A 26131-nucleotide genomic window follows, 5' to 3' on the forward strand; every position below is an offset into this window, starting at 1 on the left:
TCACACAGCGGGCGATGCGAGGCGACTCGACTCGCCTCGCCTCGCCTCGCTCTCGCAAGTCGCCCCCGTTCTGTACAATGGAACCGTTCTGAGAGGAGCGACTCGAGTCGCTCCGACTCAGAAAAAAGGTTCCTGTACTACTTTTGGGCGACCTCGGGGCGACTTGCATTGACTTCTATACAGAAGTCATTTGCAAGTCGCCGCTGAGGCTGCGGCAGGTCGCGGCGAGGCAAGTCGGAGTCGCCTCGCCTGCTGTGTGAACCGGCCCTAAATCTTTTTCTGACATTTGTTGTTAAAGGAGTTTTAAAGGTAAACATTTTTTCACCTTAATGCATTCTATGCGTTAAGGTGAAAAAACATCGGACAGTGCCGGCCCCCCCAGCCCCGTTTTACTTACCTGACCCCTCGAAAGTCCCGCGCTTGACTCCGACGCCCTCTTCTTCGCTCAGCCTAGCCGTTGATTGGCTGGAGTGGATGGATTGAAAGCAGCACAGCCATTGGCTCGCGCTGCTGTCAATCACATCCAATGACGCGGCACGCCAGGGCCGAGTGATACAGTGAGTGGCCATAGCCGCCGGCTGTATCACGGGAGCGCACTCGCAAGTGCTTCTCAATTTTGCATGATGCTCCTTGTTCTACATAGCAGCCTAAAGCTGTTTCCCTTAATGGATGATTTGTAATTTAAGGATTGACTAGCATGTTTACTGGAAGTGAACATATGGAAAACATATTGAAAAGCTTTTTCTAAACCATATAAGACATGATTTTTTATATATATATATATATATATATATATATATATATAATCAAGTTTGCTTGTTAAGTTTGTGCTTTTACCTTAATTGTGACTCCTGGAGTGTGACTCCTAATTATCAATCCCTAATCGGAGCAATCATACGCACATAAATGACTACTATAGAAAATAATAAACAATAGCTGTATACATATAGTTTCAAGAAGAAATTTAATTTTGTTTCGCTGTTACAAAGTTACTAGTGTTATCATAGACTAAATCCTTTAAGTGGTTGTAAACGCTTACAGACCACTTTAACCTACAAGTACGCCTAGATTAAGGCTTACCTGTAGGTGCAAGAAATATCTACACCTTAACCTACATGATTAAGGAGATATTTTCCTAGAAACTGGCACCGATGTCTACGGCGCGTGTAGACAACGGCGCAGGCGTGCCGTTGGTGAAGACGTTCACGCCGTCACTGATGGCTCCCACGCGCCGGAGTGACGTAATCGCTGCTCTGGCAAGTCAAAGCGCCGGAGCAGCGATGCCCGGAAGTCACTCCGGGTATGGCAGCGACGGAGGACGTGAATGAGGGTCGTTTCGGGGGCTTCGATCCCAGGTAAGTAATTCATAATGAGATAGTATTCTATGCATACTAGCTCATTATGCCTTTGTCCTGCGGGATGTTTTTCTTTTCTTTTGACAGGGTTTACTTCCTCTTTAAAGTGAATTGTAAAGTCTTGTGTCTTATATAAAAAAAAAAAAAAAAAAAAAAAAATTCACAAACCTGTTATACTTACCTGCCCTATGCAGTGGTTTTGCACAGGGCAACCCAGATCCTCCTCCTCTTGGGTCCCTGGCTGAAGCTCCTGGCCCCTCCCTCCCTGTTGAGTGCCCCCACAGCAAGCAGCTTGCTATGAGGCACCCGAGCCAAGCTGCAGCTCGATGTATCCATTCAGACATGGAGGTGTTTGCCCCCACCCCCTCTCTCTCCTGATTGGCAGAGTTTGACAGCAGCGGGAGCCAATGGCACCTCTGCTGTATCTCAGTCAATCAGGGAGAGTCCCGGATGACCGAGCCACTCATAGTCATCGCTGGCTAGAGATGGGGCTTAGGTAAGTATTGGGGGGGAGGGGGGAGGTTGAGCGAAGCTGCACACAGAAGGCTTTTTATCTTCATGCATAGAATTCGTGAAGATGAAAAGCCTCCTGCCTTTGCAACCACTTTAAGTTGAAGATGTGGACAACAGATCAACTGATATTTTTCAGCTGCAACAGCAGCCAACCCCCATAAAAGCAGAGTGAGGGATTGGGGGGGAGGGGAGATGTATAGTTGTAGTCCGTTTACACCCGTCTGGCCATAAGGGCAAATGGTGGGTCTAATCTGGTCTGCCTGAAAAACTGACAGGAGCCTGCTTTTAAAAAGAGTGACATGTTCTAAAGTGGTTGTAAAACCACAAAAAAGAAATACCTGCAAGACGAAGGCATAATGCGCTAGTATGCATAGCATACTAGCGCATTACAAATTACATTAGATCAAAGCCCCCACAGTGTTTCTCGTACAGTGGAGTTACTTCCGAGGTTACAACCACTTAAACTCTGAAAGATTTTACCCCCTTCATGACCAGGCCATTTATTGCTATTCGGCAGCTCACTACTTTAACTGGTTATTGCACGGTCATGCATCGCTGTTCCCAAACCATATTTATAGCATTTTTTCACACAGCTTCCTTTTTGCTGGCATTTGATCACCACATTTTTTTTTTTATTTGCAATATAAACAAAAAATGAAAAATTTTGAAGAAATTTTTTTTTTACTATCTGCTATGAAAAATATGAAGGGGGAAAAAAAAAACCCAAATCTTCATATATTTTGGCCAAAATGCATTCTGCTACATGTTTTTGATAAAAAAAAAACAAAATTCCAATAAGTGTTTGGTTTGTGTAAATATGTACTTGAATTTTTTTTTATCCTGTTGGCGGTAATCGGCGACCTACAACGGGACTGCAATACTGCGGTGGTCAGTCTGACAATGACGCTGATGGGAACTGACTGCCACTGACATCAATACAGTGATCAGTGATAATACTATATACTGTCACTGTACTAATGACACTGGCTGGATGAGGTTAACATCTAGGGCGATTAGGGGGTTAAAAGTGTGCCTAACTATGTGTAAACTGTGCTGTTTTTCACGAATGATCTTTCATTAGTTTCCCATGTCTGACATGTAGTAGGTCCTATGAGTAATTTTTAATTGAATAAACTGATCTCTTAATGAAACCAACTTGTGAAAAGGGAGATCCCAAATGTCCTCCATGTCTGTTATCAAAGTCTGTCCACTTTGTTATCAAAGTCTGGGATGTCCCTAACCACTGGCATCTGATTCCAGATCTTTGTACCTCAAGACTTCATGATGTGGAACAAACATATTCCCAGTCTGGATCGCCCACTTCTTCTATCCAGCCAGGCAAAAATCTCTCTGGCTTTGTGGTGTTGTAGCTCAGCCATAGAATTCCTCCCCCCTCTCCCTGGACATTGGTAATGACTGATGCCATCTTGTCAGACTGGGATGGAGTCTACAATTCCCTTAGACCCCTTTCACACCACACCGCCGATAGCGTAAGCGGTAAAACACCGCTATTTTTAGCGGCGTTTTACTGCCGGATTTGCGGCGCATTTCACCTGCTAGCGGGGCGCTTTTACCCCCGCTAGCGGTCGAGAAAGGGTTAAAACCGCCGGCAGTACGCCGCAATAGCGCGTTTTTCCGGCGGTATTACAACGCTGCCCCATTGATTTCAATGGGGAGCAGCGGTGGAGGAGCGGTAAACACACCGCTCCTTCACCGCTCCAAAGAAGCTGCTGGCAGGACTTTTCCCTGACGGTCCTGGCTTTCACACTACATACAATGGTGCAGCTTCTTTAGGGTGGATTGCAGGCGCTATTTCTAACGCTATAGCGCCTGCAAAACGCCCTGGTGTGAAAGGGGTCTTACTGCCCAGGGCTCAGGATTTTGAAACGCCCCTATCCTGAAACGCCCCTATCCTGAAACTGAGAGCCATAAGACCAACTCTTCTACTCCGGACCCCTCACCTATGCGGTCGCCCAGTAGGAGTACAGTCAGACAACACCATAGATGTGGCCTACATAAACCACCAAGGGGGGACCAGAAGTCGGGCAGCTGTGAAGTAGGCAAGCTTTATTCTGTGTTAGGGGAAGAACCAAATTCTTTAAAAACATTGTCGTCTACAGTGGATATAGAAAATAATCACTTCTCTATCACATTTTGTTGCTTTACGGCCTGAAATGAAGAGACAGTTTTTGTTCTATCCAGCTGAAAGATCTAACACTGTCAGGAAAAAAAATAATAAAAAAACATTCGCTGAGTTGGAAAAAGTATCCCCCTCCCCTGTCAGTATTTTGTTGCACCACCTTTTGGCTTTAATTACAGTCTTTAGTCTATTGGGATATGTCTCTACTTTGCGCATCTCGACTTTGCAATATTTGCCCACTCTTCTTTGCCGAACTGCTCAAGTTTAGTTAAATTTGAAGGTGACTGTTTGTGGACTGCAGTCTGAGTCATTCCAAAGATTTTCAATGGCGTTTAAGTCTGGGCTCTGACTAGGCCATGCAAGGCCATTCAACTTTTCCTCCAACCACTGTGTGGTCATTTTTGCTGTGTGTTTTGGGTCATTGTCATGTTGGAAGGTAACCCTTCCTCCCATTGACAACTTTCAGCAGAGAGCAGCAGATTTTTCTCAAGAGTTGCTATTTTCCTCCATCCATATTTCTTCTGACATGTATAGATGTAGAGAATAAAGTATAAAATAAAGGCTGTAATTAAAGCAAATGGTGTTCCAACAAAATACTGACGGGGGGGTGGGGGGGGGGGGGGTTGAGCCTTATTTCATCTCAAGTCGCCCCCGTTCTGTACAATGGAACCGTTCTGAGAGGAGCGACTCGAGTCGCTCCGACTCAGAAAAAAGGTTCCTGTACTACTTTTGGGCGACCTCGGGGCGACTTGCATTGACTTCTATACAGAAGTCATCTGCAAGTTGCCGCTGAGGTTGCGGCAGGTCGCGGCGAGGCAAGTTGGAGTCGCCTCGCCTGCAGTGTGAACCGGCCCTAATGTAAGTGCCCATAGTGGCCCAGTATTTCCTTTTGAACACACCATCATGCTGTCTATAAACACTTGCATAGGATGCAACTTGCACTTTTCCGTTTCCATTGTTTCCATTGTTTCCATTGTTATTATTTTTTTATTTTTATTTTTTGTTGCCCATAAAAACTTTTTTCCCCTTGCAGCCATGTGCAGGGAGGTTGGCTACACTCCCATGGACCTTAAAGTGGTTGTTAACCAACCACTTATTAAATACTCCCATCCGCTCTGTACCATTGTAATAATTGTCCCTGTATCTGTGTTCGTTAAAAAAAAAAAAAAATCTGCCCGATTTCTACCTAATATGTGCTCCGCTCCGGCCCTCAGCTGATTATTGTCTCTCATCTCTCCCCTTCCTCCCTGGCTGTCAGTGGGAGGGCTCGGCCTGCTATACCTGCTTGTAATTCTCACAAACCAATGTACAGGAGCCATTCATTCACTTTTCTTGTAACCTTTGTTTCAGTCCCAATAAATTCCATGTACTTAAACCCAGAAACAAATGCATCATGAACTTGCATTAACTGACATTCTTATAATTTACTATTTCTAAATCAGCCATACATACTTTTTCTCTTAATTTAAGCATTATCACATTTACCACAGACCCAACATGAGTTCTACATATTCAACATCTCTTGATACAAGAAACACATTCTCACCACTGGCCAGCTGAAAACAAAACAAAAGCCCAAAACGTAGATTTACACACGCATCCTATTTAAAGAGGGATTCCACCAAAAAAAAAATATTAAAAGCCAGCAGCTATAAATACAGCTGCTGACTTTTAATAAATGGACACTCACCTGTCCCGGGTTCCAGCGATGCCGAGGCCGATCGATCCCTCGGCTGCTGCCGCCACCATTCTAGGTGAGGGAATCAGGAAGCGAATCGGCTTCACTTCCCGGTTCCCTACTGCGCATGCGCGAGTCGCGTTGCGCAATAGAAAATCTCTGCGCCGTCACTGGGACCCGTGTGTGTCCCAGCAGACAGCGCGGCAGGGCTGGAAATGGCGTAGACTCCCACGGGAGTCTATGCCCGGAAGTGGGTGTAAATACCTGTCTTTGACAGGTATCTCCACCCCCCTCCCCCCTGAAAGGTGTCAATTGTGACACCGGAGGGGGGGGGGGGATCCGATCAGCGGAGGTTCCACTTTAGGGTGGAATCCCGCTTTAACTGCAGTAATAACTACCTGAATGCCTACACTGGCCCACTCCTCTGCTTTGAACTTCTGCTTAGCTGTTTCATATCTCACAAATGATCAGAGTTGTGTTTCTTGCTGGCAGTCCGCTAAGTAAACGGGTACTATACATTACATTTCCAAGTGACCATGACTACTCTTTTGTAAAATCTTAGATCTGGTTTTATCAGCCATGTGCACCCATCAATCTTACCACAGTCTACAGTACATTTAAAGATTGTATTTGCGCAGGGGCCATGCTAATCTCTGTATCTTTCCAATTTTAGTATATGTGCTGCCGAAGCGATGTGTACATGTGTATTGGGCCTTGTCAGAAAAGAGGCTAGTCCAACATGCATATTGATAGTGGTAGTAAGAGGCCTGTATCGGGCAAGAAAATTTAATTGCACAAAAGTGGCAAGCTCCAACCCCGGAAGACTGGGAGAAAGTTATAAACGAGGTAGTATGGTTCGAAAAAGCAATTTTAACTAAACAAGTAAACTATCGCAAGTTCACTAAAATGGGGAGCCTGTGGCTGCAAAAGATGAATGCCCATAATTGAAGGAAAATCCATAAATAGTACCTAAATAGCGAGGTTAAAATGGTGGATATAGCATTTATTGAAAATTAATGGGGGGGGGGGAGGGGGTAAAAGGAAAACGTGTAAAATGGTGTTTACTTGCTTGATCGATAACGATGATAAATGTAAGATTTTAATATGTTGTTTTGTATAATGGATTTTGGAAAAGCTAAAGAATTAAAAAAAAATTGTATTTGCCTTTAAAAACTAGCACGTACAGATTCAAAAACATGATGATGGCTATTCATACAATTGATTACATTTCTATCATTTTTATAAGGTCCAATTCACACCTGAGTGTAGTGTGAAACTCCAAAATTTTCAACATTCAAAATCCCTTTGGTATTCATTTGTGTTCACCCTTGAGCATAATGCCCATTATCGTTTGCAGCCCAAAAAATCTTTATTGAAGAGGCCTACTTGATCACAAATGTTGAGTTCCACCATTATATATTAGTAGGCAAAACAAGAGATGATCTGAGAATCGCTTTATTAGCCATGGCTTAAACCAAGGGTAGGTAACCCCCGGCATGGATGCTGCAAGCCTCTTTTTCTGGCACTCGTCTCCCTCCCCTTCAGCGCAGGAAAGTCAGTGAGACGCTAATGCTTTCCAATCTCTGAATTTCCCATGCTGCACCTGTACTGAGGGAGAGTCAATGCTCCCCCACACATTGTAAATGATGGGAAACATTGTTTGGCTCTCCTAACTTTGCTGTAGCTGCGATCGTCTCCTTTTGTAATGGGGAAGAGATTGGGTGCAGTTCAGACAGGGGGGTCAGTCCCTGTTTCCAGGAGGAAGACTGTCACTGGCCACTGCTAAAGCCAATCGTCCTGCTAGCCCTGTCCACCATCTGGAGGAATATGACTCCCTTGGTTGACACTACCAATCTCAGAAAGAAGGGATTTCGCTGTGATTGAGAACCACAATCAGGTGACAGTTAAAGTTTTTAAAATTATTTCTGAACTTTTGCGTCACTTACTACTGAACACTTGCACTCCTTTTAAGCCACAGCCAGTATTCAGTGCAATGAAAATCACACCCCGATTTTTGTTTTGCAGCACTGAGTGCTGCACTTTTTCTCAGCTGCGGGGGCCCACCTATGATCCTGCACACAGGCCCGCTGCTTTCAGAAAATACCCCTGATCTGAGTCATGTTGTGCATCCATTTCAGATGCTTCTATGTGATATCACTTACAAGCATGTGGGCTGAATGCGAGAGGTGGATGAGTGTGCCAGGACGGGTAGATGTCATCTCTTCTTCCTTTTACTACTCTACATATCACACATTATAGATGAGAAGGTACAGCGGTGTAGCAGATGAGCAGGAGGGTACAGTCATGGGGCAGATGTGCAGGGTAGTACAGTGGTGGGGCACATGTGCAGGGTAGTACAGTGGTGGGGCACATGTGCAGGGTAGTACAGTGGTGGGGCACATGTGCAGGGTAGTACAGTGGTGGGGCACATGTGCAGGGTAGTACAGTGGTGGGGCACATGTGCAGGGTAGTACAGTGGTGGGGCACATGTGCAGGGTAGTACAGTGGTGGGGCACATGTGCAGATGCATGAATTGGGGCTGATATGAGGCACAAGAGTGCAGAATATTTCTCACTACTAAAGTAGTTTACAGCATTTATTTTATAAAAAATCTTTTTCATGGTTGAGAGTGTGAAGTTGACGTTTTTTTGTTATAAAATCGGCACGCTCAATTTCTTTGAAAAAAAAATGTCGGCAAACTCTAAAGGTTGCCTACCCCTGGCTTAAACACTCAATTTGTTACAAATATTTTGGTTATGAACATTGTGTTGTTTTTGTAGAATAGCAGATTATGTAGAGATTATGTAGGTAAACTTCCTTTTTTTTTGTTTTTAGAAAAAATTCATACATGCCACCTCTGTGCAGATGGTTTTGCACAGAGTGACCCAGATCCTCCTCTCAAGTGCCCCGTTGGAGAATCGATCTTCCTCGGGGCACTCTCGTGGGCGCGCTCCTGTATCCTGCTGCGTGCATTGACACAGGCAGCATCACCCGGCTCTGATGTCATTGGATTTGATTGATAGCAGCACAGCCATTGGCCTCCCCTGCTATCAATCTATCCAATCAGGACCCAAGACACCAGCTGCAACGGATATGCTCGTCCTCTGCGCTGGAACGATCAGGCTCTGAAGTGCTGGTGCACTACACGATGTTTTTTACTACAATGCATTGAGGTGAAAAACCGTGAGGGTTTACAACCCCTTTAAGGCTGCAATCACTTGAGCTGAGCATCTTTGGTTATTTTACAGGCTTTTTTGGGGGGGCTTTTGTACCAGCCCTTTTATTTTATTTTATTTTTTTTTTTTTTTTTTTTTAAAGCCAATAGAAAGCTAGTTACCAGTTAATTTTTTTTTCTTTTTGTTTGGTACTCCCATTGAAGTCTATTAGGCCAAAAAATATATTTTAAAGAGTAGTTTCCCTTAATAATAAAAAATAAATAAAAATTAAAGTCAGCAGCTACAAATACAGCAGCTGCTGACATTTAATAATCACACTTACCTGTCCCAGGGTCCAGCGATGCGGGGGAATGAAGCCCCGCTCACCCCCCCCTCTCCTCATGTCCCAGATGACTGACAGGAGGGAGGGGGCAGAGCTGAGCCCTTCCTGTGCCAAGGGGAAGTGACGTCAGGAGCCCAGGCACTGAAGGAGGCAGACTACAAGGGACCCCCTAGCAACATGCATTTAGAGGCGAGTTAAAAAATGTTTTCCAAATGTTTGTTTTTTTTTTTTAGGAATTTTAAGCTTTTTTATTTATTTTTTTCCCTTTTATATAAAATCATTTATTCACATGTTGTAAAATTTGTGTAATGTACATATCCAGTTGGTTCTCTTTTTTTGCTCTCTCGAAGTGTATTTGCTTTGTTGGTGCTTCTATTGGCACCCTCCTGCCTGATATCCTTTAAAAAGAAAAATTGAAGGAGCGAGGTGGAAAATGGTCAGCCAAACAGTAGCCAATTAGTTGTGTTTTTTTTTTCTTCACGTAATAGAGAGAATGCAGAAAGTTGAGAAATGTATTTTTTAATCTTGCATTAACCACTTCCCAACCGGCGCACGCCGATGTACGGAGTATAGCATTGATTGCTGTATAGATGACAATGGTCCCAAAAATGTGTCAAAAATGTCTGATGTGTCCGCCATAATGTCGCAGTCACAATAAAAAATCGCTGATCGCCGCCATTACTAGTAAAAAAAAAAAAAATTTGTAATATAAATGTCATAAAACTATCCCCTATTTTGTAAACGCTATAGCTTTTGCGCAAACCAATCAATGATCGCTTATTTTTTTTATGCAAAAATATGTAGAAGAATACGTATCGGCCTAAACTGGGGGGGGGGGAAATGTTTTATATATATTTTTGGGGGATATTTATTTATTAACAAAAAAAATAATGCTTTTTTTCAAAATTGTCGCTTTATTTGTGGGGGGAAAAAGGGACGTCAATTTTGTTTGGGAGCCAAGTCGCCCGACCGTGCAATTGTAAGATAAAGCGATTTTATCTTAATGCATTCTAATAAAAAGCCGTCTCTGTGCTGCAAGCCCCCCCCCCTATACTTGAGCCCCAGCGATGTCTACGAGTGTTTCAGCTGTTCGAGACTCTCCCTCCTGATTGGCTGAGACACAGCAGTGGAGCCATTGGCGCCCCGCTGCTTTCAGTCAACTGGCCAATTAGGAGAAAGAGGGGGTGGGGCCGGGCTGGGGCTCTGTGTCTGGTTACAAGGAGCTGGGGCACTCGACAGGAGGGAAGGGCCAGGAGTACAGAGGAGGATCTGGGTTGCTTTGTGCAAATCCAATGCAACGAAGCAGGTAAGTATAACATGTTTGTGTTTTTTTTAAATAGACTTTGCAATCACTTTAAGGGACACTGGTATTCGTATACATAGGGGTTTTTTTTTTCCTACTAGCAAGATTCTTCAAGTTCTGCTAGAGCCACTGAGCACATTTTGCAGCTTTTTGGATCAGCTAACTGGCATAGTCTTGGAGGCTATACCAAGACTTCACTATAAAGAGAAGGCAAATGTGAACTTGGGTATTGGACTGTTGGGCACTCTAAGCACCTTTGGGGCAACATGTTGGCTGCAGAGTGCCGTACAGGGTTCTTCTGCCCTGCACTTTCTAAAAGACCTGACACCCAAGTGCCCAGATCATTATCCCCTGCCTAAGCCACAACACTCCTCTTTAACCACTTCAGGGGTTTTATATGTCTTTTTATATTGGTAAAAATTTGAGTCTTGTTTCTTGACTCAAAACATAGGGCCACAAGCCTGCAGTCATGCCCTCTCGTCCATAATCCATCTCTGATTTCCCTCTAGCTATGGTTCCTTCTGCAAAGTTAGCTGAAGATGGAGAGGAATGTAACTTATCTGTATTTGAGTCCTTAATCATGCAGTGTACACATACCTTGACCTGGAACAACCTGTATCGGCCACACCTAATGTTACTAGCCTGGGTTCTCCTAAAAGTCCTGAGCCTGTTAAAACCTTTCCTGTTTATGTACTAAAACTACCAGTTTTGTATAGTGACTGGCCTAACGCTGAAAAGATCTTTACTCCTCCCAAGCATTTTGCTCAGTAATTTCATGGATTCCACCTTCTCACATCTCAACAAGACTTTGAATGTCCCTGTAAAGGACTCTCCAGTTTGTAAAGATCTGGAGATAAATGGCTAGAGGCCCTTTCAGGAGCTTATTCGCGGTTTACAGGCTCAGTACTACAACCTAATTGCTGCCATATCTGTCAGCCAGACCTTGACTGAGTTCAAGGATATGTCTCGGGATCCTGGGTCTATCAACACAGATCCCGCTATCCTTCCAACAACTGGAGCCCATGCTTGATCTACTGTGTTGATGGATATTCACCTGCTATCCAGAATAAGCCTCCTTTTTGTTGCACATTTGGAGGACCCACGGCTCAAATGTTGATCTGTTGAATATTAGTGTAACAATTGTCCCCCTTCAAAGGGCATACACCATAAGACCTCTTTGGAGAATCCCTAGATAACTTTGTCAAAGGTGTCACCAGGGGTACCCTTATACCTCAGCAGAAAGGCTAAGCTTCAGTCAGGTAAAGCCCTTTATGGCACACGCTAAGAATTATTTCTCTTGTTTCTTCTGGGCCTCCAATTCCAAAGCTAGGACTTGGTTGTATATCATTGACCTTAAAATCTTCCAGGCCTGCAAGCAAGCCCTCTTCTTGAAGAGGGGGTCCTCTCACTTGTCTGAGTGGGGGCACATCTGTTGGCATTCTAGTGATTCTCATCACACCCAACTGGCCCAGGCAGACCTCCTAATGGACCCTCAGTGGGCCTTTCCAGATCATTCAGATCTCCTGTCCCAAAGGCAGATTTACCACCCAGTTTCTTAGACCCCGTGGCCTATCAGCCCGGTTGCTACTCCAGAATCTACCCTTTGAACCTTTCTGGGATATTCCCCATCTAATCTCACATACAAGGTTGCCTTTCTCGAGTCCGTCACAACTGTGATGTGAGTTTCTAGGTAAGGTGGTCGTAACCTGCAAGGAGCCCTTTCTTGCCTATACAGAAGTTGTTTTGAGGTCTAAGGCTTCCCTTTTCTTTAGACAAACTAACATAAATTTTGTGAACCTAAGGGTTCGCCACAAGTTTGAGAAGATTCCTGCCAAAGCAAACTCCATTAGATCTGTTAGTGTTTAATGAGGTTTTCAGCATTGGGCATCTTTCTGCCATGTTGTTTGTTGGACGTTTGTTTTATCAGGTGAATGTTAAAACTCAACTTCTGATGCCAGCTTTTAGCTATTTATGTAGCTCTGTGAGTGGTATTGAAACCATTGTTATCCTTTTATTAACGGGAGTCTGTGAAGCTTCCTTTTTTTTTTTCTGTTGCCCACCCCTCAGAACATGCAATAAATGAGCCTTAAAGTGGGGTTCTACTCGTTTCACAGCCTGGTGCGTACTGCGCATGTGTGAGTCGCACTGCGTCTTCTCAGTGGGCAGGCAATTGTCTGTGATGTGTCCCAGGAGATTTTGAGGAGAGAGAAGTCCCCTAGGCAGCAGAGCAGAAGTGGGAGCTGGGTACTTGTCAAAACTAAGTACCTACTCCCCAAAAAATTACATGCCAAATGTGGCATGTAAGGGGGCGAGAAATGCTTAAAGCGATAGTTGCACATTTAGGTGTCAGTATCACCCCCCACTTACCTGAGACCTCATTCGATCCAGTGCCGTGCGAGTTTGCATATCTTTTCTTCCCTCACTTCCAGGTCTTGTTGGCTTTGCTTTGGGCCACCGGGAAACTTTGGCTCCCAGTGCTGTTAATCAAAGCCAGTGAGGGGGGTGTGGGGTGCGGGACCGAGTCCTGCTGTCTATCAGTGGACGCAGCATAGGCATTCAGGTGTGAGCATGAATGAGTGCTGCTTCCCATGGGGGTAAAGAGGGGCCAGGAGCGCACTGGCAGAGGACCCGAAAAGTGGAGGTTCCTGGCTGCTCTGTGCGATTCCATTGCACAGAGTAGGCAAGTATAGATATGTTTAAAAAAATGTAAATGTACCTTTACAGCCCCTTTAATTTCAGAATGGCTTGTACCATGGGCTCCCCCTCTCCTTCCTGCCTTCCAACTGTTGGAATTGTGGCCCCAGCACCTCACAAACAAGCATCTGGCTATGAGAATGCAACTTTCCTAAACCCACGTGTGCAGTCTGCACTTGCCAAAGCAGTGGCTGAGTTCAGCATTCTGCAAATAAATGAGAGCAAACTAGCGTGTGGTTAGATGACAGACACTGCATGCATGGTTAAGGGGTTGTAAAGGTAAATTTTTTATTTTCTACATAGGTTCCTTTAAGCTAGGGCATTGTTGGTTCACTTACCTTTTCCTTTGATTTCCCTTCTAAATGTTTTTTTGCTTTGTCTGAATATCTCACTTCCTGTTTCTCCTCAGTAAACTTCTCACCATCATCCGAGCTGGTGGTTAGTCAGCCAGAACAGCTTACTGAACAGCTTACTGGGGTGAAACAGGAAGTGAGAAATTTAGACAAAGAAAACAGAAAAAAAACATTTAGAAGGGAAATCGAAGGAAAAGATAAGTGAACCAACAATGCACTAGCTTAAAGGAACCTATGTAGAAAATAAAAAAATTACCTTTACAACCCCTTTAGCAAACTACATTCTCATAGTGGAGTTCTCATTGAGGGATTCTGGGACCACACATCTAATGGCTGAACACAGAGGGTGAGCCCACAGTAAAAGCCACTTAAAAAGTAGGGATTGTTATCTACCTTGTCTATTATGCTACATTGTAGTGGTGCTGGTGCTCTTGCAGAGGGCCTGGGAGCGCAGCACAAACATACAATACCCAACACACAGACTCTTACACAAGATATGGGTAAAAGGTGAAACCATTGCAAAAAGTAACGGGATTTACTAAACGCAGCCCTATCTGGAACAGTTTAACAGTTTTTTTTTTAATGGCGAGAGTTTGGAGTCACACATCTTAGACCTATTTTTGAGGGCTGGACTCTACTCCCATTTTCTCTATTGTTCATTGATGGACACAGCAACACTTCTGTGGGTTATATCGCCCCTTTAGGAGAGGACTAGGCAGAAAGTGTTAAACGGCAACACGTGCACAGTACCACCCAGGGGGACAGTCCTACTGGCTATAACCCCTCAAACTGCATCCAGCAGCTCAGATTTTTCTCCCTATTGTAGAAGGACCTGGCTCCCGTTGGAACAATTTGGTCCTGGGAATTTTCTTTTTTCTGCATTTTTTTTTTTGATTCCTGTGATCTACAATCAACAGCCGGGCTGAGTGACAGGCTGGATAATATAGATCCTTGTAGTCTCCCCAACGAGTGTGAGCAGGCCCTAGCTACATACTGGGTCAGCCACAACATGCCCCGTCTAATCCAGGGGTCGGCCGGTGAGCCATATGCTCCGGGGCACACATGACCAGGCTACTGCTGTCTTTGTCACAGTGGGCTGTGGCTGGCAGCAAGTCCATACTGCTCGGTTGATGGGTCTGTCTGTGGAATGCGTCCAGTAGTCCCTACAGGAGGGGCAAGTATGGTTCCACCTGTCTCGGCAGGATGGAACAGCTGGGCATTCCCTGGGAGGTCGACTAAGGGGTCTCTCACTCTCCCTTTCTTCTCTCCCTGCCCCTTCCTTTGTCCCCATGCTATGGGCCACTGTTTGACTGGGCACATGGGGGTGCGGTGCATGTACCTGGCCAGGGGTTCTCCGGGGGGGGGGGGCTCTGGGTCCTGGCAGGGGGCTGCACTGGGTGTTGGGGGTCTGCTTGTCCTCTTCTCTCTTTCTGGGCCACAGTGGGTGTCTGTGCTGTGTTAGACATGTGGGGAGGCCACTGTGTGCTCCGCGGCCATTTTCCTGGGGGTGCGGCCATTTTGTTGTAGCCACAGCCAGTTTTTTTGCCTTTCAGCCATTTTCTAGTAGTTAGGCGGCCATTTTCTTAGACGTTTTTGCTGAGGCGGCTGGCGGCCATTTTCTAGTAGCCTCAGGTAGTTTCAACTCTAGCGCTGGGTACTTGTTTCCGTCTAGAACAGCATGCTTTCCGCACACACCTCGTGGATGACACAGGGGAGAGCGGACAGCAGCAGCACAGCACAATACCTGGGTCAGGGTGGTGGCGGCCTCAGTCTGTGCAGCTAGGAGGAAGGATTTTTTTTTTTTTTTTTGTGTGACTTGCCTTAGGTCCCTAAGTGGTGACATGCGAGTCCTGGGTCTCATGGTAGCCACTTTCGAGGCGGCACCATATGCTCAATTCCACACTCAAATCTTGCAAAAGGAGATCCTTCCTTCAGTGGACGGTGATCACAACAGGCGCCAGCCTTACTGGTTGGGGGGGAGTTTGGGGCATAGTCAGCCCAGGGTTGGTGGACCCAGGAAGAATCCCGCCTGCCGATCAACGTGCTGGAACTTCGGGCAATCAGGCAGTGCCTCTTACATGGTCGCAGAGGCTGCAGGGGCATCCGGTCAGGACCACAGCGGTGGCGTATGTCAACCATCAAGGAAAAACAAGGAGCTCAGCTGCAGCACTGGAGGTTGCTCACATCCTGCGGTGGGCAGAGCGGCGCGTGTCGCCTGTGTACATTCCGGGCGTAGAAAACTGGCAAGTGGACTACCCAAGTCGTCAGATGCTGGACCAAGGGGAATGGTTGCTACATCCGGATGTATTTCGGCTCCTATGCCTAAGGTGCGGCACGCCAGATGTTGGTCTTCCGATTAATTTGAGAAGCCAGAAGGTACAGAAGTTTTTGGCCAGGCGCGTTGGTGGCTCCATGGGGTAATATCGGCTGATTTTATGCCTCTCCCCACTTCTCAGAGTGTAGCTCGAGGCGATTCCGGTGATTGCCCCAGATTGGCCTTGGCGTCTGTGGTACACAGATAGTACGAAGGGTGGCGGATGTTTCTTGGTGACTGCCGATGCGAGAGGACCTTCTACCGCAAGGTTCAATACTTCATCCTGCTTTTCCATCACTGGCTTTAACGGCATGGCTGTTGAAAGCCAGGTGCTAAGGGACCGAGGTCTGTCTGATTCGGTAATATCCACTATGTTGAGTGCACGGAAATCATCTTCTTGGAAGATTTATCATCGTACGTGGAAGGCTTACATCTCCATGTGTGAGGAGATGGGGTGACGTCCACGTGGATATTCAGTTTCCAGGTTCCTGCTGTTTTTGCAGTGAGTGGATCAGAAACTTGCATTAAGCCCCATTGAGGGGCAGATATCGGCTTTGGCTGTTTTTTTTTTTTTTTTTTCCCATCGTCCCTTGGCGACTCATTCATTGGTGAGTACATTTGTTCAGGGGGTTCGACATGTGCCCCCCTCCCCCCCCCCCCGGTTCGACCACCACTACCTCCATGGGCTTTTAATTTGGTGCTTTCGGTGCTTCAGATACTGCTGTTTGAAAACATTAGGGAGATTCCCTTATTGACTCTCTCAGAAAGTAGTCTTTCTAGTGGCCATTACATCTGCTAGAAGGGTTTCTGAGTTGGCGGCCTTGTCTTGTACGTCTCCCTACTTGATCCTCCACAAGGATAAGGCAGTGCTGCGTCCGCAGCCTTAGTTTCTTCCAAAAGTTGTTTCGGCCTTTCATCTGAATGAGGACATTGTGCTTCCGTCCTTATGTCCTCGGCCATCACACCCCAAAGAGGTGGCTTTGCATTCCTTGGCCGCCGTCCAGGCTCTGCGGGTGTATTTGTCTGCTACGGCTCCTTTTCGGAGGGCGGACTCGCTGTTTGCATTGGTGGCTGGTCCGAAGAAGGGATTATCAGTCTCATCGGCCACCATCTCTCAGATTAGACAAGTTGTAGTTCAGGCTTATGCCATAAGGGGATGAGCGCCTCCCTTCCCTGTCACGGCGTATTCTGCCAGGGCAATCGGTGCCTCTTGGGCTTTCCAACATCAAGCGTCTGTTTCCCAGATGTGTAAGGCGCCTGGTCGTTCGTTCACACTTTCACAAAATTTTACAAGGTTGATGTGAGCACATCTTTGGATGCTTGCTTCGGCCGCAGGGTTTTGCATGCAGCTGTTTAAGACCTCCGTTGAGGAGCTCTAGTTGTGGAGTTTTTTTGTTTGCTGTTCCCACCCTTCATTTCTTTGACACTGCTTGGGGACGTCCCTAATGTCAAGAAGAGCTGCTGTGTCCGTCGGTGTATGATAGAGAAAATAGGATTTTTGTACTCTCCATAAAATCCTTTTCTCTAAAGTTCAAGCGGGAGTCCACCGGGACTCCGCGTTTTTTTTTTTTTTTTAAAAGCCAGCAACTACAAATACTGCAGCTGCTGACTTTTAAAATAGTGACACTTACCTGTCCAGCGCGCCCGCGATGTCGGCACCCGAAGCCGATCTGTAGATAGTCACTCGGGTGCTGCCGCCGCCATCTTGGGTATGGGAATCAGGAAATGGAGCCTTTCGGCTTCATTTCCCGGTTCCCTACTGCGCATGCGCGAGTTGCGCTGCGCAATAAGGACGGTCCCCGCTGCCTCTGGGATCTGTGTGTTTCCCAGCAGGCAGCGGGGCACTTGCGGAAAGGGGCGTAATCTACGCCCCTTTCCGCAGAGAGCTATCCCGGAAGTGGGTGCAGTTACCTGGATTATCCAGGTAACTGCACCCCCCTCCCCCCTGAAAGGTGCCAATTGTGGCGCCGGAGGGGGGGAGGATTCCGATGAGCTGAAGGTCCATTTTAGGGTGGACCTCCGCTTTCAATAACGGACACAGCACACACCGCTCCTATTTCTGTTTATACTGCTTTTGACGAACTGAGCTGCTGGATGCTGTGTGAGGGCTTATAGCCAATAGGACCGCCCCCTGGGCGGTACTGTGCTAGTGTTGCTGTTTTTAACACTTTCGGCCTAGTCCTCTCCTAAAGGGGCGATATAACCTTAAGGTCAAGAAGAGCTGCTGTGTCCGTCAATGAACTTCAGAGAAAAGGATTTTACGGTACAAAAATCCTATTTTCCCAAATACAAGCAAGATATGGTCTTACACTTACAATGCAATTCTATCTACTGCAGAACGCGATTAAAGCCCAACAATCCAGGGAGACTTTGGCTCCAACACCTGTTTTTAACTTAATGCAACAGTCCAGTTCCACGAAAGGCCCGACATATTATGCTATGTTGTTCGATGAGTTTTTGGATAAATTCCCTAACTTGGTGTTTGAGAAATGGGAGAGAAATGTGGGTGACATTCCTGAAGAACAATGGGAGGAGGCATTGGAATCTGTATGCCTGTGTTCGTTGAACATTACCCAACTGTCTCAACTATATTATACTGAGAGTACATCATACTCCACCTAAATGAAATATGGGCCTGCACCCAGATCCGCTGTATGTGGCAAAGAAAGGGTTGACCTGATACTTTAGTGGTGTCCAAAGTTGCATCACTATTTGAAAACTATTATAACCACTGTTTAATAATGCATTTTAGATCAGTCTCCCTACAGAACCTAAAAATTGTATATAGGGTATCCTATAGGAAGTTATTGCCAGATGTGAACATTAAAGAAGCAATGTCTCAGGCCTTATTTCAGGCCTGTAGGCTATTATTACTCCAATGGCCCTTGCAGAGTTCCACCTTCACCACAGATGTGGCCTGAACTTATGGGTACGATACTACTATATGAGGAATTAATATATCAACATAGGCAGGGCTCAAGTCCTGCGGGAACGCATGGGAACGGAGTTCCTGTACTTTTTCCCCAACAGGAACTCTGTTCCCGTTAGCAGTTCTGCAAGACTTTGAAGTATGCGAGCTGTGTGGCAGGTGCTACACCAGCAGCTGCCTACACAGCTCGCAATAGCAAGTGCCGCACACCAGGGGTGGACTGACCATTCGGGCATTGCCAGTAGGGGGGCCCCATGACTGCTTCCTCTTCAATCTACCTGTCAATCACACCTAGCTGATGGGTAGATCAGGTCCCTGCTGCTAAGAGATTGTATTTAGTCAGACCTCTCGTGATGCGATCCTCCCTGCCGGCCCCTCCTGATTTTCTGTCTCCTCATCCCCCCCCCCCCCCCCCCCCCCCTTGACCCCTGAACATAGGGGTAACCCACATAAATATGAGAAACTATGGGGAGGCTGGCTACTCCAGGCCTGGCTTCTGTGGATCTGGTAATAGATATATTTTATAATCTCTTGTTTAGAGGAGCAGGGAAGGGGGGGTTACCCCCTGAATTTCTTGTGCATCTCGTACTTTATTGTCCTGATGGAAATTTGAGTGATTCCAGGTTTATATTCTTTAATTTTCCATACATGTATGGTATATTCTGTGTACAAAAGCGTGCCTGACATGTGTTACCTGTTGGCAGGTGTGAAGGAAAAGAAGTAGGGATAATTTTTAAAAATGGAGGACAGCATTTAAGTGTGTGTGTGTGTGTGTATATATGTATGTGTGTGTGTGTGTGTATATGTATATGTATATGTATATATATATATATATATATATATATATATATGTATATGTAACTTTTTTACTTTATTTTTTTATTTTTTATGATGCGCTTGTTAACAAAGATTGAGTGGCATATTTTAATCTTCTTTTGTTATAGGTATTTGGAAAAATATGAGAAGGTTCATCACTTTGGAGAAGACGATGATGAGGTCCAACCTGGAAATCCAAAACCACAGCTCCCCATTGGTGCAATACCATGTACCTACAACTACCAGCAGCATATTGTACCAGGTAAAAAAAATTGATCTGATAGGAGAGCAGTATGCTCATAATACGTATTTTTTTTCTCTTGTATTCACCGACCGACACAGCTCCTCTTAGCTATTGGGTTGTTGCCCACCCCTAGGAGAATACTAGGCATTACTTGTTATGTAACACTCAGAACTTTTCAGTTCTGGCCAGGGGGCGGTCCCTTGGTCAAAAACCCTCCAGCCTGCCATGTAGTCATCAGTTTTATTTTGCCTAGTGAAGAAGGACCTAGGAACCCTGCGGGCTCGTCGGGCCATGCCCCTTTTTTTTTTCTGCAGAAACATGACTTTTTGCGCAAAATGATTGATCCTGTGATCTGCTATCAACAGCCGGCTGGGTGAAAGGCTGGATACTCTTATTCTTGTAGTCTCCCCAGTCCTACCATCGAGCGTGTGCAGGCCGCAGCGCAGCACTAGGCAGGGCACGATGAAACCTCAGCTCCAGAGGTGGTCAGTGAGCTTTTATACTCCGGGCATACATATGACCGGGCAACTGATGTCTGGGTCATAGTATGCCGGGCCAGCAGCCACCCTGTACTGATCAGTGAGTGGGTCTGTGATGGAATGTCTCCCAGCTCTTCAGGACTGGCAAGTACAGCTCTCCCTGCCTTAGCGGGGCTGAGCAGCTGGGCATTCCCTGAGAGGTCGATTCGGGGGTCCCTCACCTCCCTCTCTTCTCTCCTGTCCCCCTCTCCCCCCCCCTTCCCTATGGGGATGCTGCTGAGCGGTGTGTGTCTATGCAGGGGCTCTCCGGGGGGGCTTTCACCTGGGGGGGGGGTTGCACTGGCTAGCTGTGTCCTGCGTCCTGTTCTTCATGCCTCTGGAAGGTGTTTGTGAGGCCATGCTGGTGTCCTGCACAGCGTTGTGCTCACCACCATTGTTTTCTCCCTGTACCTCATGGATCTGCATTCGGCAGCCATTTTAGGTGTGGGCAAGGGCACCCATGCTCTCTTGGGCTTCAGCGGCCATTTTCCTTACGATTGTCCCTATACAGGACGCCGGCAGCCATTTTATTGAAGCCTGAACATGTTTTTTAGTGTTCTCTAGCGGTGGTGAGTCCTGCGGAAAAGAGCACTTCAGCCAGCGGCAGTAAAGAGGATGGGACTGTCGCTGTCCTGAGTCCCCTTTGGGTGGCAGACAGGGTAGGGTCAGCATGGCTTCAGAAACTGGTGTTTCTTCCCACGAAATCCAGGCAATTGCATCCGGGTCGCCTGCGGACTGCGCAGTGTCCCTGGACACCCTGACGGCGGTCCTCAATTAGTTTGTTGCCAAGATGGAGGCAGCACGTGGGTAGAAGGGTCCAAAAAAGTGTGCCAGAAGTGGTGCTGAGGCGCCCGATTTGGTTAAAATGCTGGTCTGCTGACCGGGCATCTAAAAAAGCCCTGATGGATCTTCCCTTCCCTTCCTTGGCGACCGGCTTTTTGAAGCCTCATTGGATGACATTATTAAAAATGTCACTGGTGGTAAGAGTACCCTACTCCCACAGGCCGGTAAGGCTAAGGAGCCACGTTGTAGGCAAGGGCCCTCTTTTTTTTCTTATATCAGGGGACACAGCCATGGTAATAACTATGTGGGTTATATCGGTGTATCAGGTGCTGGACACTGGCACGCCCCTAAAGGTGTGACTTTCCCCCCATATAACCCCTCCCATTACTGGAAGTCTTCCATTTTCTTTTTTGCCAGTGTCTAAGGTGTTGGGCACGTGTAAGGATGTGTTTACTGAGCTCCACGGCAGTCATCCTTTGAGAGCCAGCCATCCTGACCAGGTCCGTTCTGATGTCTCCATAATGGACTAAATGAACGGTACCCGGGCCTCGTCATCCAAAGACGCAAGGTTTTGCTTGCGAATGCTTTTAAAGCTGGGCCCTGGGATCCAGTACTTTTTGGTAGTAGGGCCAATAAAAGTTTACTGGCAGGGTCTTCTCGCAGGTCCAAGATTGTGGGATTACCTGAGTGTACTCCTGTTGCTGAAGGTTTCATTTCACGGTCTTGGAGCCTACCGTGAAGGGCGAAGATTGTGGGGGTTTTTTTTCTCTGACAAACCATGCTGCGAGGAAAGGTAGGGGATATAATCTCTCCTTCCATGTATTGTGTTGTCATGTCTGTGTCACCACTGGAGGCTGTATTGATGCTGGAAACAGCAGAAGCTCCACTCTCCACTCTCCAAGGTAAGAAGGGGGGGGGGGGGGTCTGATAGTTTCCTGGGCCCCCAGATTGGCGATTTTGCTGTTTTTGCCAGCCAGCTGCCCATTTTTCTTTAAAAAAATAGTTTTTTTGGGCAAGTTGCGGGCACTCGCCGAGCGGAGGATTTACCACCGGCGTTCACGCGGGAGATTTGCTTCCCTGTTTGAAACAGGAAGTGGGGGCGTGGCTAAACTGCATCAGACGCCGGCCACACATGTAGGAAGTAGTTAGAGCTCTGCAAGAGAAGCTGCTGCCTGGTGGTGGAGGGACAGAGCAGAGTGGTTGCTGGTCAGGTTTGATGACACAGGCATTTTCCTTTTGACAACGTACTGTATAGCTACGATTAATAGCGGTTATTGTACTGTGCTATAGCCTAGCAAGTGAAACATGAGTTTGCTGGTACTGCCTCTGCTTTGTACTGTAATCTATGAGCGACAAAGGGGACTAGGAACTCCTCTAAGGGTTCTAAGGGGTTAATGGTATACAACAAACTAAAAACCTTTCCAAAAGAATGTACAGTTCGGTAAAAAACAGCTATCCCCTCACCCCAGATCTCCTAACAGCAAATGTGATAATTCCTAAGCCAGACCGCGACCACTCTTCTTGGGCCAATTTCAGACCTATCTCGCGCATTAATGTTGATATGAAAATCCTGACAAAAATTTTGGTGACCCGCCTAAACTCTTTTCTCCCTCGTTTGGTAAAAAAAAGATCAGGTCGGCTTTGTACCCCAGAGACAAGCGGGAGATGCCATACGACGTATAGTGCAACTCCAGCATGAAGCCCATACTCGCTCTCTTGAATCTATGCTCCTATCTCTTGATGTGAATAAGGCCTTTGACACCTTATCTTGGCCTTACCTCATGTCTGTTCTTCGGCATTATGGCTTCGGGACCTCGTTTAGGACATGGATGTCAGCCCTATACCATTCCCCCCGGGCAAAAATTAAATATTATGGTTTTGAATCTCCCATTTTTGATATCTGAAGGTGGACCTGTCAGGGGTGTCCACTTTCGCCCCTTCTTTTTGTTTTGGCAATGGAGCCCCTAGCGGAAGCAATTAGAACCCACCCGGATATAAGAGGCATTGAGGTAGCGGGTTGCCCCCATAAAATTTACTTATTTACCGATGACCGTCTTCTTACTGTCACCTTCCCTAGAACCTCCCTACCAAACCTGCAAGCACTGTTGCAGACCTTTGCATCTTTCTTGGGACTCTGCACCAACCCATCAAAGTCAAAGGCGCTGCCGACTAACCTTTCTCAGGAGTTACTGAGGGACTTGCAATCGGCTTTTCCTTATCAATGGGTTTCTTCATTGCCCTATTTGGGAATCCGCCTTACTCCCACGCATCAGGCTCTATATCAGGTGAACTTTCCACCTTTGCTCAAAAAACGGATATGCTGTTATCATGGTGCTCTCTGCCTCTTTCGTGGTTCGGGAGAATAACGGCAATCAGAATGGCATATCTCCCGAAGTTACTATATTATTTTTGTGTTCTACCTATCCCGCATTAGCAGACAAGTCATGTCTGCCAAAAGAATTAATGGGGGCCTATCAGTCCCAAACTTAAGGGCCTATTATGTAGCAGCCAACATAGCTCCGCTCTCCCACCTTCATGAGACGTACCAACTCCCACTCTGGGCTACTATTGACCTGCTTGAAGTTGACCCCATCCCCATATCATCGTTGCCCTGGCACCCACCTATGCATCGTCCTATGATTACGGGGCCTTGTATGATTCACACACTGCGAGTTTGGGACTCGGTAAAATACTCTGCTGGGCTGGTTTCCCCCCCCCATCTCCCGCTCTTACGTCTCCTCCGTTGCCCACTATTTCCCCTGTGTCTAGATAATCCCACACAATTTAAATGGTGGACCATGAATGGCTTTGTTTTCCTCTCTAAAACTATCCTAATCCACCCTTAGTCATTAATATACCTTTTTTTTTTTTCCCTTTTCCTCTTCTCCCCCCCCCCCCCCCTACCAGTTTTGTGAAAATAACAATGGGCTTTCTATATGTTGAATGGCACTCTTGTGTTGCAGTACTGTAAAAAACCCGGAGTCATCCGGGTCCAGGATTTGTGTTTATTGCATTGACAACAGCCTGTTCGTATTTGTACTGTACTGTGAAACACCTGTATTGTGATCTAAATGTAAGCCTGTTGTGTTGGAATATAAGTTTATAATAAAACTTTTGTAAAAGAAAAACCTTTCCAAAAGAATGTCTTCCTCTCTGGGAGGTAAAAAAAATAAATACTGCCAGTCAGATGAGCTGTCAAGGTTGGAACACTTCTGTCCCTGTGTATTTCATACAAACAGGTTTTTCTTCTACCATTTAAAAGATTATTGCTATGATGTCTCTCCATAGTAGGACTAAACATAGCAAATTCCCATCTAGTCCTCTGGGCCCTTTTGTTGAGGTGCAGGAGGCTGGGGATCAGGTAGATCTTCCCAAATATTGTAAGATAGTTATTTTTGTCCTCTCTGGAGGATCCTAACAGGGAGGGAGTAGCCGCACAAGTCAAGTGTTTGTCTACTCCCTTACTTAACCCTTTTGTTGCCTGCCACAGGCTCTTGAGGTATCTGCCTCTAATAGGGTTCATTTGAACCTCCCCCACCTGGGGATGTTTTTTACTATTCATGCAGAGCTTATGTATTCTGAATGGGAACATTTCTATGAAATGGGGGGGGGGGGGGGGGGGCTTCCAGCTATTAATGCTGCAATTACCCCAGTGAGCAGAGTCCCACATGCCCAGTGGATAATGCACTGATGTTAAAGGATTCAGCAAGTTAAGGTTGGATTTTCCTTTTAAGACCCGATGTCTTTTGCAGTTCTGGCTGCAATTGGAGTAGCTCGGTCCATTAACCCTTTAACGTCTGCTCCACTATTTTGGTGGAGCACATTTTGAGTCACGCCAATGCATTGGATCAGCAGGCTTGGCAAGGGGCTGGTGTATTTGACACACTGTGTCTCACAGATGCTATGAAGGACTCGCTTGTTTAAGCCCTATGGCTTATACTTGGACTATTGCATTTTTGCAGAGGTCCATGGTTGAGATATTGATGAGCCAAAGCACCAGGTGAAAACCCATAGCCAGTCCTGTGTCCCTTCCTGAGGTACGACTATTTAGAGTGGATAAGTACATCCAAAAGGGGTAAAGCACACTTTACCAATAAAGGAGGTTCAAACAGTTCTCATTTTAATCATGCAGCCTCTCTTATGCCTGTGGTATCTACCTTTAGGCGGTCTTGACAGGGTCAGCAGCAGAATCTTGGGGCAGAAAGTCCATGAAGCAGAATGCTAAGGCCTTCTCATGAAGCAGCACCCCCACTCGTTTGAGTGAGGGGAAAGGTCCTGCGATTCTGAAAGTCTGGCAGGAACAATGTTAAGAGCAGAGTAACTTCTGCGATTTCTTTTCTCTAGGTTACATCTAGAGCTTCAAGAGCCTGGATGGCCCAGTTGGCTTTCGATCTGAGGGTTCGGGTCCTGTTTGGGTGCTACCTGTGGGGTCCTTGGGGCTGCTGATGCGGCAGTCTTTATGCAAGAGTGTCCGTCTCCTCAAGGAATGCTCCTAAGGTTCCAGAGAAAAAAGTCTTTCTGGTCTCTGGATCAGCTGTTATCCCAGCCAGTGATATCAGAGATTCCCTTAGTGGAACAGGGGTTTTTGGCTCAAACCTTTTTAAGGTCCCAGAGCCAAGCAGAGAGGTAAGACCCACTCTAGATCACTGAGATCTGAATCGGCACTTAAACATCCGATCCTTTAATAATTTGATCGGCTGTGTCCATCCTGCAAGGAGGGGATTTGCATATCTCCATGTGCCAACGTTTCCCGCTAACCAGAAATCTCTGTTTTTTTAAATATATAAAATAATTTTTTCAATCGTGGCACTGCCATTCGGCTTAGCTACAGCACTACGAGTGTCCTGAAAGATTCTGGCACCTGCTTTTAGCCAGTTTAAAGGCTCAAGGCATAGCGGTCCTAGCCTATTAGAACTACTTTGAATAGATCATTCAGTCTCAGGTCTAAAACAAGAGTCTGATCTCAGCTGTAGATAGCTGAAATCTCTAGGTT

At 46.3% G+C, this 26131-nt stretch overlaps 1 protein-coding gene and 1 pseudogene across 1 annotated transcript in view; one reads left to right on the forward strand and one right to left on the reverse strand.

The window, feature by feature from the left end:
• ARID2 (AT-rich interaction domain 2) overlaps positions 1 to 26131 on the forward strand; it is a 157952-nt gene that overhangs the window by 29407 nt on the left and 102414 nt on the right. The window contains exon 4 of the mRNA XM_077472945.1: positions 19722 to 19855. Coding sequence (XP_077329071.1) covers positions 19722 to 19855 — 134 coding nt within the window. The remainder of the gene's footprint in view (positions 1 to 19721; positions 19856 to 26131) is intronic.
• On the reverse strand, positions 6287 to 6386 carry LOC143965158 (U6 spliceosomal RNA; annotated as a pseudogene).

Source organism: Lithobates pipiens, unplaced genomic scaffold, assembly GCF_037356315.1.
Source record: "Lithobates pipiens isolate NorthernLeopardFrog02 unplaced genomic scaffold, aLitPip1_a1.2 Scaffold_8, whole genome shotgun sequence".
NCBI classification, from domain to species: domain Eukaryota; kingdom Metazoa; phylum Chordata; class Amphibia; order Anura; family Ranidae; genus Lithobates; species Lithobates pipiens.